General features: G+C 39.2%; 1 protein-coding gene across 6 annotated transcripts in view; it reads right to left on the bottom strand.

The window, feature by feature from the left end:
• Positions 1–15,416, bottom strand: part of LOC150093521 (rhodanese domain-containing protein CG4456-like) — a 186,078-nt gene extending 170,662 nt beyond the window's left edge. For 2 of the 6 annotated variants that reach the window (XM_090413523.1, XM_090413525.1), the window contains exons 1-2: positions 15,313–15,416; positions 790–966 (exon numbers count right to left, since the gene is read on the bottom strand). In XM_090413523.1, the coding sequence (XP_090269649.1) occupies positions 790–966; positions 15,313–15,397 (262 nt within the window). In that variant the 5' untranslated portion in view covers positions 15,398–15,416. Of the gene's footprint in view, positions 1–789; positions 967–15,074; positions 15,233–15,312 lie in introns of those variants that run through there. The other 4 variants (XM_090413521.1, XM_090413522.1, XM_090413526.1 and 1 more) reach the window with 4 other exon arrangements.
• Between the last annotated feature and the right edge of the window lie 1,320 nt (positions 15,417–16,736).

The raw sequence follows: 16,736 nt of genomic DNA, 5'->3' as shown, positions 1-16,736 counted from the left end.
GAATTTTCATGCCATCTTTGTTGTTGATATTTGGGTGGTTTATCAGGATTTCGCAGGCTTCCTTAAATTTCCTTTCATACCAAGTTTTTGTGTGGAAGAGCGGGTGCTTTTCCAGTTGATTTGGTGTAAGGTGTTGAGTGCGTGGTCTGAGAGGCCTGCTTCCTCATAATGGTTATATTTAATGTGTCTAATGTATTCTTTCTTGCTTTTAGGGTTTGACCGTCCTGTTTCACCAATGTACGGTAAGTTACAGGTGCAGCGGATGGCATGAAAATTCCAAGGATCTGGATGGCACACATTCAGCCTACCTAATATATAAGATCCAGCATAAGTCAGGACTCTAGCCAATCTTCAGCTAGTATTAGAAACCATTCCATACCAACTGGCTGGAATGTACAAGTATAATAATGAGGTTAATATATGTATATAGATAGATACTTGTTGTTGTGCCCAATGTATTTCTACCAACAACAGATAACACTAATGATAGGACTAGCGTTGATGTATAATTTTTTTTTTTTTTTTTGCACCAGAGGTCAGGCCAACAATTGTTGTAGCGGTTGGTCAGTATCTTTTACAAACCAGTTTGATTGTAGTGTAGCTTGTTTTCTGTGTATAGTTGTATGCTCCAGAAGATGACCTTGACATAAAAGTCGAAACATCGAATGTAGATTTTAGTTATATTAAACTAAAGTTTTTATTCAAACATGGTAGTTGTCTCCATAATTTTCAAAAATGCATTCGGATCACTGTGTAAGCTTAAAAGAAAGGTTAAAGAATTATCCTGACCTTGTTGCATTACATGTGAAATCTTCCCATTTGATCTCCAAGGCAAAACATTTTTGCTACTATAAACCTGAGGATAGTGTTTACATACAATGAACAAGGCATGTAGATTTGGAGACCAAATTAAAAACTGTCTCCTCCAAGATAATGTCTGTACTAATGCATATCTGGAAAACATATCTGCAAGCAAAATAATTCAACTATAACTAATTTTGAAATTATTATTATTACTATTTCTATAATTGTTATTACAAAACTTCAGTAGAGTAAAAAAATACTGTAGGACAGGGTTTCCCAAATTGTGTTCCATGGAAAGTGAATAAGTGTTCTGTGAAAAATTAATATTAATATGAGCCTGGAATGGTTTTAAATGCTGTGACTCTAACGAAGGAGTTCCATTAAAATTTCAGGATTTGTGAAGTGTTCCGTCGTAAAAAAAAATTTGGAAAATGCTACTGTAGGAGACCTGCCTTAGAAGCTACACAAACTCAGTTATTTACACTCTTGACAGCCTTTAAATTGTCTCACTAGTGCCCAACCATTAAGTACCTCTAAACAACTTATGTCTCAATTACACTACCCCTTCTTCTACATACCAAATTACATGTTCTCAAATGCTATCCTAAACAGCCACCATTCTACAAATTTTGTAATCAACTCTATATCGACTGCATTCTCTCTAATTCAAAATTTGCTTATGCTTTTAAAATTCTGTCAACTAATCTGCTTATTATCCAGATGTGATATGTTCAGAGGTTTATACAACAGGATTCCCACACCTTTCTCTCTGCCAGTCACTATCCTCCAATTTGGAAATCCTCTCAATTATCTTCATAATTTTTGCAATTTGTCTCTGAACCTCAACTTCCTATATACCATCTTCCCAAGCTTCTTTTCCTCCTCCACTTCCTCTAGTAATGTTCTCCTCACCAACAGAGAACAACCTTTCAATTGTGAATAACAATATTTATAACCTTAACTTCATTAAAGTACATCTCTGGTCATTTGTCAACTCTTCCAGCTTATTCAAATCCTCTTTGAAAAGTCACTGCATCAGCACTATTCCTAGTAAATCTCTGCATTATATGCAAACAACAGAATATCTCCTACCATCCATTTACAAAACTGTTAACATAAAAGTCGAACAGTAATGATCCCATGTTGTTTATTATTTTAACGGTATAATAGAACACAGAAACTAAGTAAATAATTAATTTATTGACTTGATGCTGATATTTCGCTGGTATTATAACCAGCATCTTCAGAGCACAAAAACACTGTTTGTCACAATATGCGAGATTAAAACAATATGGTGTACTTAACCAAAATTGTAGCAGCAACACAAAGACTAGAGTCCTGATTTTGGCGCCCTCTATCTGAAAAAAAAAAAAAAAAAAAAAAAAAAAAAAAAAAAAAAAAAAAAACGCTATCATATATTACTAGAGTCCTAGAAAAGTGCTAGCTTTTTCTTAATATGACTGTCTCCCAGATCTTCGGCAAGTTAATACAGCCATATTTATTGAGATTTGGAGTGTGTTTTAGGGCTTCTGTCGCCTCTAAGAACAATCTCTCTGATTTATATGGGTTTCTGTGTAGTACTTTTGTGTTTTTCCAGTTGATCCTGTGTGCAGGGATATCCAGAGCATGGTCTGCTAGGCCCGACTTCCCATAATGATATTTCCGGACGTATCGTTTATGTTCGCTGATGCGGATATTCACAGTTCTTCCTGTTTGACCGTAGTAGGCTTGATTGCATGAACAGGGTACTTGGTAGACTCCTGGATGTGATAAAGGAGGAATGCTGTCCTTGGGTGAGCGGATGAGGGTGGCTAATTTGCTACATGGTCTGAATGTAGTGCGTAGTTTATGTTTATTGAGAATTCTTGAGATCTTTTCGGATGTGCCTTTAATGTAAGGGATGGTGACTGTTTTGTTGTAGTTCTCTGTGGTGGATGGTGGGAGGGGTTTCTTAGGAGTGTTTAGTATTTTGTTTATTTTTTGTGGATTGTAGCCGTTGGCCAAGAAGGTGTGGCGTAAGTGAGTCAGTTCAGCAGTAAGAGCCTTGTCATTTGAACAGATTGCTCTCGCTCTATGGGTTAGCGTTTTTAATATGCCATATTGTTGAGAAGGATGATGGTGTGATTGTTTGTGTAAGTATCTGCCTGTATGTGTGGGTTTTCTGAAAACTGAAAATGATAAGGAACCATCTGGGAGACATGTGATGAGTGTATCCAGGAAGGGCAGACAGTTGTTGACTTCCAGTTCCATAGTAAAGTGGATTTTTGGATGTTGGCTATTTAAATGTGCTAAGAATGTTTTCAATGTCTCAGGGCCATGTGGCCAAATAGCAAGCACATCATCAACATAGTGTAGCCAAAGTGTTGGTTTGAGAGTGGCTGTATTGATTGCTTGTTTTTCCAGGTGTTCTATGTAAAAGTTGGCTAGGGGGGGATAAAGGGGGAGCCCATGGCTGTCCCATTAATTTGTTTGTATATTTTCCCTTTCCATGTGAAATATCCTGGATGTATTGTGAATTTGAACAGTTCAAATATATCAGGGGGAAAGTGTGACTTCAGTAGATTGAGGGTTTCTATTAGTGGTACATTTGTGAATAGTGAAGTGATGTCAAAGCTTACTATTAAGTCTGAGCTTTTTAGGGTGAGGTGTTGTAAGATGCTTTTTAGGTGTGCTGAATTTTTGATAAAGGAGGGAGAATTGTTAGTGAGAGTGGCTAGTAGCTTCGCTAAATGTCTAGCCAGTTTGTATGTGGGACTATTTATACTGTCCACAATTGGGCGTAGGGGTGTGCCTGGTTTGTGAATTTTTGGTGATCCATAGATCCTCGGTGTTTTAACATGGAAGGGTTTGAGTTTGTTAACTGTGTCTTTGGGCCAGGAAGTGACTTTTTTTAATAATTTTTGGATGTTTTGGATTCAGAGGACAGTATAAATAGTCCCACATACAAACTGGCTAGACATTTAGCGAAGCTACTAGCCACTCTCACTAACAATTCTCCCTCCTTTATCAAAAATTCAGCACACCTAAAAAGCATCTTACAACACCTCATCCTAAAAAGCTCAGACTTAATAGTAAGCTTTGACATCACTTCACTATTCACAAATGTACCACTAATAGAAACCCTCAATCTACTGAAGTCACACTTTCCCCCTGATATATTTGAACTATTCAAATTCACAATACATGCAGGATATTTCACATGGAAAGGGAAAATATACAAACAAATTGATGGGACAGCCATAGGCCCCCCCTTCCCCCCCCCCAACCAACTTTTACATAGAACACCTGGAAAAACAAGCAATCAATACAGCCACTCTCAAACCAACACTTTGGCTACACTATGTTGATGATGTGCTTGCTATTTGGCCACATGGCTCTGAGACATTGAAAACATTCTTAGCACATTTAAATAGCCAACATCCAAAAATCTACTTTACTATGGAACTGGAAGCCAACAACTGTCTGCCCTTCCTGGATACACTCATCACACGTCTCCCAGATGGTTCCTTATCATTTTCAGTTTTCAGAAAACCCACACATACAGGCAGATACTTACACAAACAATCACACCATCATCCTTCTCAACAATATGGCATATTAAAAACGCTAACCCATAGAGCGAGAGCAATCTGTTCAAATGACAAGGCTCTTACTGCTGAACTGACTCACTTACGCCACACCTTCTTGGCCAACAGCTACAATCCACAAAAAATAAACAAAATACTAAACACTCCTAAGAAACCCCTCCCACCATCCACCACAGAGAACTACAACAAAACAGTCACCATCCCTTACATTAAAGGCACATCTGAAAAGATCTCAAGAATTCTCAATAAACATAAACTACGCACTACATTCAAACCATGTAGCAAATTAGCCACCCTCATCCGCTCACCCAAGGACAGCATTCCTCCTTTATCACATCCAGGAGTCTACCAAGTACCCTGTTCATGCAATCAAGCCTACTACGGTCAAACAGGAAGAACTGTGAATATCCGCATCAGCGAACATAAACGATACGTCCGGAAATATCATTATGGGAAGTCGGGCCTAGCAGACCATGCTCTGGATACCCCTGCACACAGGATCAACTGGAAAAACACAAAAGTACTACACAGAAACCCATATAAATCAGAGAGATTGTTCTTAGAGGCGACAGAAGCCCTAAAACACACTCCAAATCTCAATAAATATGGCTGTATTAATTTGCCGAAGATCTGGGAGACAGTCATATTAAGAAAAAGCTAGCACTTTTCTAGGACTCTAGTAATATATGATAGCGTTTTTTTTTTTTTTTTTTTTTTTCCCAGATAGAGGGCACCAAAATCAGGACTCTAGTCTTTGTGTTGCTGCAACAATTTTGGTTAAGTACACCATATTGTTTTAGTCTCGCGTATTGTGACAAACAGTGTTTTTGTGCTCTGAAGATGCTGGTTATAATACCAGCGAAATATCACCATCAAGTCAATAAATTAATTATTTACTTAGTTTCTGTGTTCTATTATACCGTTAAAATAATAAACAACATGTTCGACGAACACATAAGTCTGTCCACACGTTTAAGTAATGATTCCAATTGTAACCTTCTTCTTTGACTATGCATTTAATCTCTTCCCTACATAACTCTCTGATATCACATACCTAGATGCTTCCAGTATCGGGTGAAGACAATGAGCATAATAATTTGTTCTTCATTTGGGAAAAACCCAAGTGTGCACTCATCTAGGACTTGAAGAAATTTGATAAGGGTATTCAATGAAAAGAGAATTAGCTGGTCTTCTATGAATGTAGCAGGCATTTTCATCCTGCAACACAGACAACCTAGCTGGATAATACACACAGTTAATAGACAAAAATATATAAGCCTCCTGAGAGTGTGGTGTCTGCAAGGAGTTTGAGTGTGTTTAAGACACGGTATGAGTGTGTGATAAAAGGACCTCCCAGATGAATCTTTGACTCCATGAGGTCTTGGGGTAATAATAATAATAATCTTAGCTACTTTTGCCATAATTAAAAAGACAAATAAAATAAATATAAATAAAGCCAATTGTAATCTAATCAAATTGATGATCATCTACAAGTGTTACAACTTAAAGATCGACTAATCCTGCAATAAGCTTATGAAATATTTTTCCAAAAGTCAGAACAATCACTAATGGCCAGATGTGCTGAGTGTGTAGCATATCTAATCTCCAACCACAGGGCATATATGGGTTTACACATCTCTTTGGAATGAATGTTTGCCAGTCTTTAGTCAGAAGGTTTTCATCACCTTGTGTGAGACTGCCATACTGCTTACAGGAAGCCTCAAGCAACAAGAAAAAAATTCAACGTTTGGTCTTTAATAGAACTGGGATTCCAAACTTACAGTCTCTGTGGTGAATGGAAATTACATTACATAAAAATATATTCATAGAAGTATGTTCTGGAAAGGCCAAGGTACCATGATTGCATTAATTACTATTATTATACAGAAACATCCATGTGGCCTAAAGACTGTCACTAGTCACACTAACTATTCAACAAATTATATTCTCTGAGCAATTTTACTCACTTTTCCAATATCTCTAAACTTCATTTCCCTGTTTACTATCATGAATAAATCCTTAACCTGGTTGTCCTGTAGTCTAATGCACTGTAATTAAAAACTTGCAATCCTTTGATCCCAAAGTGCATAACCTTACCTTTTACAACCATTATTCTTTTCCCACAACTTCAACTATCTAAATCATCCTGAAGGAGCTAACATCATATTTAATAACTACTGTCCTGGGTTTTTCCATCATCAGCAAATTATTCTAGGCTATTTTATTTTAGAAAGGTATACACAGATTGAAAGTTATACTAGGAAAAATAAACTTCCAGACACATCTTGCATTTCTGTTAGACAACTCAGAAATAAAATCATCCAACTTATTATCGTCAGAGCTATACAGAGTCAAAAGACTCATTGAGAGAAAGTCTGAATGACACACACAAAGCTTATCAAACCACGTATTCGCTGTCTCAGCACTCACCATACTCTCAGGTAATGCATTATAATCATCCATCATTCTCTATGAAGAAATTCTACTCCTTACTCGCCTGCTTACACTCCCCACACTTATAACTCCCAGGAATAGCCTCTTGTTTACTTTAACACCCCCCCATTCTATGAAAAAACACTTCAACATTATTATTATTGTTCCGGGAAACTCCAAGGAGTCGACAGACTCATCGAGGGAGGCCCTAACATCATGTCTGGAACAACTATTCAACATTCACACAGTATCTATCATATCTTGCCTTGAACTCATTCACGGTCGTAGCACCCACAACAGACTCTGGAAGCTTATTCCACTCATTCACCACTCTCCAAGTAAAAAACCTAGCTCTAACACCCTTGTCAACCACGCTCTTGCCCAGCTTCCATGCATAGCCCCTAGTCCTCCCACCACCAGTCATATTTTCAAAAATATCTTCTGGATCAATCTTATAAAAACCCTTCAGTAATTTGAAAGTCTCAATCATATCACCCCTCCTTCGCCTATCGTCCAATTTCTGCAACCCACAAATCCTCAACCTATTCTCATAAGGTTCATTCCACAGACCTGCTATCATCTTGGTCACTCGTCTCTGGACCCTCTCCACTTTCTCCCCATCACGAAGAAACCCTGGTACCCATAACTGGGCACAGAAGTCGAGATGGGGTCTTATCAAGGCTCGATACAGAGGAACAACAACTTGCTTCTCTCTGCATGTTAAAGTATTTTTCATAAGCCAAGTGATTTGGTTAGCTGTTTTAGTTACTTTTGCAATGTGCCCCCTAAACTTCAACTCCCTATCCACCAGCACTCCCAAATCCCTGGCCTCATCAATCTCCTGGAGTACGGTTCCACCTATGCGATATACTGCTGCTATTCTTTTCACCCCAAAGTACATAACCTTACACTTTGCCACATTAAACTGACATCCATTTTTCCTAGCCCAGTCCTCCAAACTATCCAAATCATCCTGTAAAATTTTGACATCCTGTGCACTCACAATTGCTCTACTCAACTTTGCATCATCAGCAAACAAGTGAACACTTCCTCTCAAATCCTTTCCAATATCATTGATGAACAATTTGAAAAGTAGTGGTCCAAGAACAGAGCTCTGCGGCACTCCACTAGTCACAAGATGTCTTTTTGACTCCACTCCTGAATAAACCACTCTCTGGTATCTCTCCTTCAACCACCCTCCTATCCATCTTACCAACCCTATATCAATCCCCATCTGCTCCAGTTTACTGATTAGGGTTCCATGTGGTATCCTGTCAAAGGCCTTGGCAAGGTCCAGTAGTATCACTGTAAACCCATTACTCCTATCCAGTTCAGCTGTCACTGTGTTATAAAACGTGAGCAAGTTACTGAGGCATGATCTACCCTTCACAAAACCATGTTTTCCCCCTTACAATATCCCATTTTCATCTATCCAATCCTGTATTCTTTTCTTGACTAATTTCTCTAAGACCTTGACAATGATTCCTGATATGCTAATCGGTCGGTAATTTACAACAGCGGTCTTGGAACCACCTTTATGCAGTGGAACTATTTTCCCCTCCTTCCACCCGCTTGGGACTAACCCAGACCCGAGACTCAACTTAAACAAAATGGTCAAGGGTACTGACAATTCATTAGCTGCTTCTCGTACTACACGAGCTGGTATACCATCCAACCCCCACAGATGTATTGACATTGAGGTTATGCAATAGACTACTCACCTCCACTTCATTCACCACAATTCCCGTATAATCTACTGGTTTATTCGTTTCTGCAATGTCACCACCTGGATGCTATATTCTTGCAAAGTGCTCACTCAGTAACTCAGCTATCTCAACTGATTCAGTTACCTCCCTACCATCGGCATTCTTTAAAATCATTCTGCCATGTACATTTTTCCTTTTACTTGCTACATATCTAAAAAACTGTTTAGGATTCTCTTTAGCCTGCATGGCCAATGTTCTTTCGTAATCCTTTTTTGCTTTTCTTACCACACTCGTCACCCTTCTGGCCTGCGCTTTATACCGTTCATGAGCCTGCCGGTCACCTTTCTCCTTAAATTCCCTCCATAGTTGTTTCTTTTTTTGCAGCTCAAGCTTAATGGTGTTATTCATCCATTTAACCCGTACTTGATTTATTATTTGGACTCTAGGTATACAGTCAGCCATTGCTTCATGCAAGCACTTCTTAACCACCTCCCATGCACTATCAACTTCTAGTCCTTGCAGTTGTACATGCCATGGCACTGAGCCAATCAAACTCCTAAGCTTGTCATACTTTCCAGCCCGATAATTCCACATGTATCCTGTCTTAATTGAAAATTCTACACCTTTAGCCACCTCCCAAGTCAAGACCCTATGATCACTCTCACCAATTGGTGGCAATGTGGTCATATTTGTTACAGCCAAATCCTCAGATGTAATTACTAGTTCAAGCACTCTCTGACCCCTAGCATTTTCCATTACATGCTGTCGCAGATAGTTATCCCTTAATAACCGCATAAAATCCAATTCCTTCCTCCCATGTGTCCTCTCCTCACTCCAATCAATGCGACCATAGTTGAAATCTCCCATAATTACCTTCTTTCCACTCATTTCTTCTATTTGCTTGTGCATAGTGTCACCACCATTTTTTCCATCACCTGGTCTATAGCAGCACCCAATTGTATATTTAGTTCTGCTAGCCACAATCTCACACCAAATGGCCTCAAATGTGCTCTTTTCTCTATCCTGCAATTCAACTTCTATTCTCCTTGGCTGTAGCTCATCAGCTATCATCAACACTCCTCCCCCCATTTTATTCTCTCTGTCATTCCTGAACACACTATACCCATCACATTCAATCCCACTAGCTATATCATCTACAGTCAGCCATGTTTCACTAATACCAATAACCTGTGGTCTGGAAGTGCCAACCATGGTCAAAAACTCTTCCTTCTTGTTCCTAATACTCCTAGTATTAGTGTACATGAATTTAAGACCACCATTAGCCCCAACCCTACCTTGATGCCTTATATTAACTATCCCACTCTGGTTTGTTGTCCTTATTTGCTCTAGCATGTTATATTCATTCTTACATTCAACTGCCTCCCTAAGGACTGTATATCTACTCCCCCCCCCTTAACAAATCTAGTTTCCCTGAATTTGCACATCCACTACATTCAGCAACACTTTCTCAAGTCTTCTTACACCATAACCATTCAAATGCAAGCCATCCATCTTATATAGATCCTTTCGCCCATCAAACTCACTCCACACGTCCACAAATTCCACACCACTCGTCATACATAACCCACGCATAAAGTCATTCGCAATTATGGCCCTCCTTTTAAACATTTCACTGTCATACCGTGGCAAAAGACTAATCATTCTAACTCTCTCACTCTTTTCTTTTGCTACCTCAAACAATTCATTCAGGTCTTCTATCATTTCCATTTTATCTCCTTTCAAATCATTCGTACCTGCCACAACAATCATTTCTTTCACCCTTTCGTTTTGCTCTCTAATAGACTCAGTTACATCCTTTATGGTCGCACCAGGTTGGTACGATTTTGTCAAATCCTCTACTAACACACCTCGTACTAACGAGTCTCCATACAGCACTCTATCCTTCATTTTGTTCATGTTCACATTCATACGCCTATTTTTCCTGTCATACCTTTTATTATTGGTTGGTTCATTCAGTCGACTTTTGTTCATGCACTCTAGCTGCTGTTTTGCCCTTTCTATCGCACCATTCAACAACGCGATCTCCTTCAATGCACCTATCTCATATTTTTTATTCTCTGAGAAACCATTAATACTATCATTCACACTCTCATAATTCTCATGTACAACCTTGCTGTTTCTTGTCATATCGCTATTTTCTTCATTCTGAAGGTTGACAAAAATATCACACTCACGATCCGAAATACACTTCAATTCCTCATTCTCCCTACATTTTCTACACACATTCAATCCTTTATTATCATCTATCCACACTCCGACTGCACTCCGTAAAGCATACATTTCACAGCTAGTACATTGACTCATTTCTTTTATACTGCTGTTCTTTGATAACGATGGCGAACCATCATTACTGGCTGCCATTTTCCTTCGTACAGGTGCCATAATTATTGCAACGTGTTTTATCAAATAATAAGTTATACACACCAAAAACACACAAACAGACGCACTAAAATACGCAAGGCAAACAAAACTACGCAATATTAACTAATTTTATCAACGATAACTGAAAATAGTACTTATCTTATCAGGAGCTTGCACGAACACTACACACTATGATATAACCTCGAACTCAACATTAATACGGTAATATATTCTTACCCACTTATATGACTCGATCACATTCACCTCCTCTCCAACAGACTTTGTTCAATCTTTCTTCATATTCAACATTTCAGAGACAAAAAAAAATTACCATACTTAACCACCATTTGACTATTTCCAATATTATTATTATTATTCAGGCATCTGCGCAGTTAGCCTAGTGGCTATGTGCTTCGCAACCATATGCCTGGGGAAAGAGTGTCCTGGGTTCGATTCCCATCACCGACATGAGGAGCTTAAGGATCTTCCTCAGCCATAGCCAAGTTAGTCAGTCTTGGGCGTGAACAGCAGGGTTTTTCTCCCCGTTTATCTGGGGTTTTTCATCCCGCAAACAGGCAAACCGGGCCCCATAAACACGGATCTACAGCCATAAATACTTAACCCCCCCCATGAGGGGGCTCAACTCACCTCAATAGGGATGGGGGAGAAAAGGGAGGAAACTCCATATGAATAAATAAATAAAATTATTCAGGCCTCCATGACGCCAAGAGACTCAACGTGGGAGGTAATTCTTAGAAAAAAAACAAAGTCTACCATACCATTCCTTGAACTCATTGACCGTTCTTGCCTCACCACTTTCTCAGGCAATGCATTACACAGTTCAACCACCCTCCATGCAAAGAAACCACTCCTCACCCTCTTGCTCACAGCTTCCTTTCGTAACTTCCTGGGATGGCCCCCTTGTTATCGCTCCTTCCTGCTGTTCTACCAAGTGAAAGAACTCCCCAATGTCCACCTGTAACTGCCTCTCAACAGTTTAAAAGTCTCGATCATATCACCTCTCCTTCTTCTATCCACCAAACTCTGCAGTCCACATTCCCTCAGATCCAGGTTATCAGATCTGTTCACAGTAATCTATATATGTGGTGGTGGTTAGACCATGGAATACATTGCCTACTAGTGTGATGAGGGCATGAATGGTGAACAAGCTTAGGAAGTGGTATAACAGATTTTGTGTTGTCTAGTGACTCCATGGAGGTTCTGAATAATAATAATAATATGATCTGATTAAGGTATTATATGAGGGAATCATAATCTCCTTATTTCTACATCAATGTCCTCTGTATCATAAGGGATCTCAGGGTATTGGTGGACAGGTGATTATCCACAGTTATTCTCCAGAACCTCTCTAATACTTTAACTGCAACTCCAGATGCACGTATTCGCAGAGCCGGTCTGAGAGTATCTGATGCCCCTAGGCAAAGAAAATTTAAGCACCTCTATACATTGTCTCTCTATACATATTTTGATATACTCACACAAGCACACATACACCTACACATGTGGATATTTATAAAAATAATATCATTATGAACATTAAAAAAATAACTTTTTTTAATGTTATTTATTTTCCAGGAGGAAAAATCTCTGCACTTGAGGTTAAGTATACAAAGAGCAGGGGAGTGGAAGAAATAGAGAAAAGCGAAAATAATGTAGGATTATCAGCAAGCACCAGGACAGCTTGACTTATTTCAGTTTTTTATTATTAATCAAGGTTTTACTCATTTTTTTCAAAGGTTGTAATTTTTTCCCGAACTATGTAGCAAAATCTGGTGTCCCCAAGTCTTAACGACCCTAGGAAACTGCCTACATTTGCCTAATGATAAAACTGGCCCTGCGTATTCGCCTATAATTTGAAGCCATAGCCTTATCACTCCTTTATGAAATTAAGTCATTTTGTTCCTCATTCCACTCTTATAATGGAAACTGAATTGTCAAACTCATGTTAAAAAAAGTATATTAAAGCAGTTGTCATATCACTGAAACATTCTATAAAATGTGGTGATATGTCATCAAGTCTGGCAACTTCAGTAACATCGAGTTAATTCCCTATATATTGTATCACCTTTAGCTCACTCTTTATCAATCCATCTTCCTCCTTTTCCACTCCACTCAACTATATCCTCTGCAATGGTTCTCATTCTACCATTTTCACTAACCAATATCATCCTCCCATAAATCATACTACTGATTACAGTATCAAATTGAACTCATGGCCTTTTTTTTTTTTTGCCTCATTAACAAATTGCTGCTCATATTGCATTTTTCGGTATCCTTATCAAGCAGGTCATCTTCTTGGTCCTGCGCTACTCCTCATGCAACTGATTATTGCCTCTCCCTTATGCTGAAACTACATCGACTGCTACATGCTTAATGTCTTCATTCTTTCATTTCACACCAATAGCTTATTTAGCTTCCTCATTTTTGGAAAACATTCTGACATTCCTTCTGCTAAATAATTCTTGAATAGTGACTAAGCAGTACTGAATTCTTTCTACCCAATTCTACATTCCAAATTATAGATTAAAAGTTGTCTCAGATTTTCCAAATATATCCTTTCTTCAAATAAGTCCTCATATGGCTTGCCACCACCAAGTAAACACTTCAGGACACTGGAAAGAGACTCCACACATCATTTATACAATAACTTGAAATGGTCAATGTGAAGACCTTCAATTCATTTTATTTGAATCTGGATGCCATCTCCATTTTCTTATTTATAAGCATTTTTTTTTTTTTTACATTCTCTTGATACATCCCCCACTCCACAGCATCTGCTTAAATATTTCGTTTTATCCACCACTACTTCTCTTACCATACTGCCTCAAAACACATTGTTACTATTTCCATCATCTATTTCATTATGGCTGTATATCAGTCTGAATAATAATAATTATTATTATCATCATCATTCACACCTCCATGGAGTCAAAAGACTCATCATTCGAGGTCCTTCCTAGAAAACACAAAGTCTATCATACATCATGACTTCTGGGAATGATGCAGAGGACACTGACGTGTAGAAGTAGGGAGATTCTTGTTCCATTGTATAAGGCTTTGATTAGGCCACGCATGGACTATTGTGCCCAGATTTGGTCACTGGATTTTCAGAAGGATGAAGAGATATTGGAAAGGGTCCAAAGGCGACTGACTAAGGTAGTTTCTGACCTCTGGAATGTTGAGTATGAGGGAAGATTGAGAAGATGTAATTTGCAGAGTCTGGTGGAGAGAAGGAAGAGGGGAGATAAGATAGAGACCTACAAGTTGGTAAGGGGTTGTTATAAGATCAATGGTGGAGAAGTTCTACAGAGAATAGTGGGAGATCAGGGGAGAACCAGAGGTCATTCCTGGAAACTGTATAAAGAGGGTGTGGGTAGGGGAGTGAGAGGCAGGTTTTTTCGTGCAGAGTTGTGAATGATTGGAATGCCTTGCCTGAGAGTGTGGTGTCTGCAAGGAGTTTGCGTGTGTTTAAGACACGGTATGATGAGATGTGTGTGTGATAAAAGGACCTCCCAGATGAGTCTCTGACTCCATGAGGTCTTGGGAAATAATAATAATAATAATCACTCTATCAGGCAATGCATTCCACAGTTCAACCACCCTCCATGCAAAGAAACCACTCCTCACCTTCTTGCTCACAGCTTCCTTTCCTAATTTCCAGGGATGGCCCCTTGTCATCGCTCCTTCCTGCTGTTCCACCAAGCAAAAGAACTCCCCACTGTCAACCCTATAACTACCTCTCAACAGTTTAAAAGTCTCAATCATATCACCTCTCCATCTATCTACCAAACTCCGCAGTCCACATTCCCTCAGCCGATCCTCATAATAATAACAATAATATAATAATCCGAATAACAAAAAAAAATTTCGTAATACTAAAAATTATATATATATGTGTGTGTAAATGAACTTTTTTTTTATTCAATTATGAGCGATAATTCATAATGTAAAAAATGTTACATGACTGTAACACATCCTTCTAATGGATTGTGTAAAATTTGTTCAACTAACCACAGTGAAAGCAAAGAAATCACTTTTGCTATCAGCTATTTAATCTACGGTAAATTATATCAACAGTGAACATCCATTAATGTTAAACCAATGTAACAAATCAATCAATAACAAACACTTCAGCTGATACCTGAAACAGACTAAGGACTAAGTAATGTCGCATCCTTCCACAGGCTACTAGCGGAAATAGACGCTAAGGAATACCATTACCTGCTTTATAATTGACATTTTACAATGTCAGGAGCAAAATTATTACGTAATAACTTTAATGTATAATAAAGGGAATGAGAAAGATTGTCTCGAATCTAAATTCCGATATTAGCATGTCATGCAATTTGTTACCTTTCAGTGAGAATAGCGCAACTTACTAAAATTAGGGCCCGTTTCAGGTTTGGGAATTAATCCATTTCGAATATCGGACTCTATCCCTTCAAACGGCTGATTCTTTAACATGGTAGCCTATGGGAGACCGCAGCGGACGCATTAATGCGTGAGCGGGCACCTTGTCTTCGTTCGCTACCGGACGTGACGTCACCGGAAGAGGATGAGGCGGAAGTTACATAACAGTGACGTTCGTGTTTCTCTCTCTGTCAGAGACTAGCATAGCGGCGTGGTCTCCCTGTGTGCCTCTGGTTACGATCGGTCGCTTTATAGGGTGTGCAGGCGTGCCACAGGGTTCCCTCTTAGCACCTCTACTGTACTCGATCTATACAGCTGATATCCCCCCAAACCCCAGAAATATCATAACAGCATTATATGCAGACGACACCGCGATACTTTCAAGATCTCGCAGCCCTCAGCTAGGAATTAGAAGGCTGCAAGGCAGCATCAACACACTAGAAACTTGGCTAACAGATTGGAGGATCCAGGTAAATCCCCTGAAAAGTTCTGCTGTGCTGTTCTCCAGAAGAAAAGTCACCAGCAAGGATGACATCCAGCTTCACGGACTCAAGATCCCATGGGTAACAGAAGCAACATATCTTGGTGTGAAACTGGATAGCAAACTGCTATTTAGTAATCACATCAAACTAACAGGAGTGAAGACATCCAGAGCAATTGCACAACTCTACCCCCTGATCAACCGCAAAAGCAAACTAGATGTAAGGAACAAGCTAATGCTGTACAAAACTGTAATTCGCCCAGTTATCACCTACGCCTCTCCAGCATGGAGTCATACCTCAGAAACCAACATACAAAGAATCCAGAACAAGTGCCTAAGAATGATCCTAGATGCCCCATGGTACATAAGAAACTCCCAGATCCACCGAGAAGTAAACATCCCTTATATCCGCTCGCATCTCCACGACTTAGCTGAGAAATTCTTTTCCAAGGCAACCCTGCACTCAAATCCACTGATCAAACAAGCCAACAACTACAGTGAAGCAATACACTGCAAATACAGAAGACCAAAATCTATTCTACTACACAGCGAACATCACTAACTTCAGGCCCCAATAGGGCGAGCAGGTAGCTCAATAATACCCCATTCACAGTATCACTTACAGAGATAAAGGGGGAAAAGAAAAGCATTTTTGCTTCACCGATCCAGCCAGTAACGTTATGCGTTATGCGTTTATAGGGTGTATTCCCTAGGTAAATTGACCGATCGTAACCAGAGGTGCATAAGCGAACATGCCGATTAAGCACGCAAACGACCAATCGTAACCAGAAGCACACAGGGAGACCACGCCGCTTAGCTAGTGATCTCCCTGTGTGCCTCCCAGTGAATATATGTGAAGAGCAAAACTACATCATCTAAACTAACTAAATTCAAACTTCTCTTGAAATATGA

Source organism: Typopeltis vanoorti, chromosome 24, assembly GCF_054136105.1.
Source record: "Typopeltis vanoorti isolate ZY-2024b chromosome 24, IOZ_Tvanoo_1.0, whole genome shotgun sequence".
NCBI classification, from domain to species: Eukaryota; Metazoa; Arthropoda; class Arachnida; order Uropygi; family Thelyphonidae; genus Typopeltis; species Typopeltis vanoorti.
The sequence above is the reverse complement of the archived record's forward strand: the minus strand, read 5'-3'. Positions and strand labels throughout refer to the sequence as shown.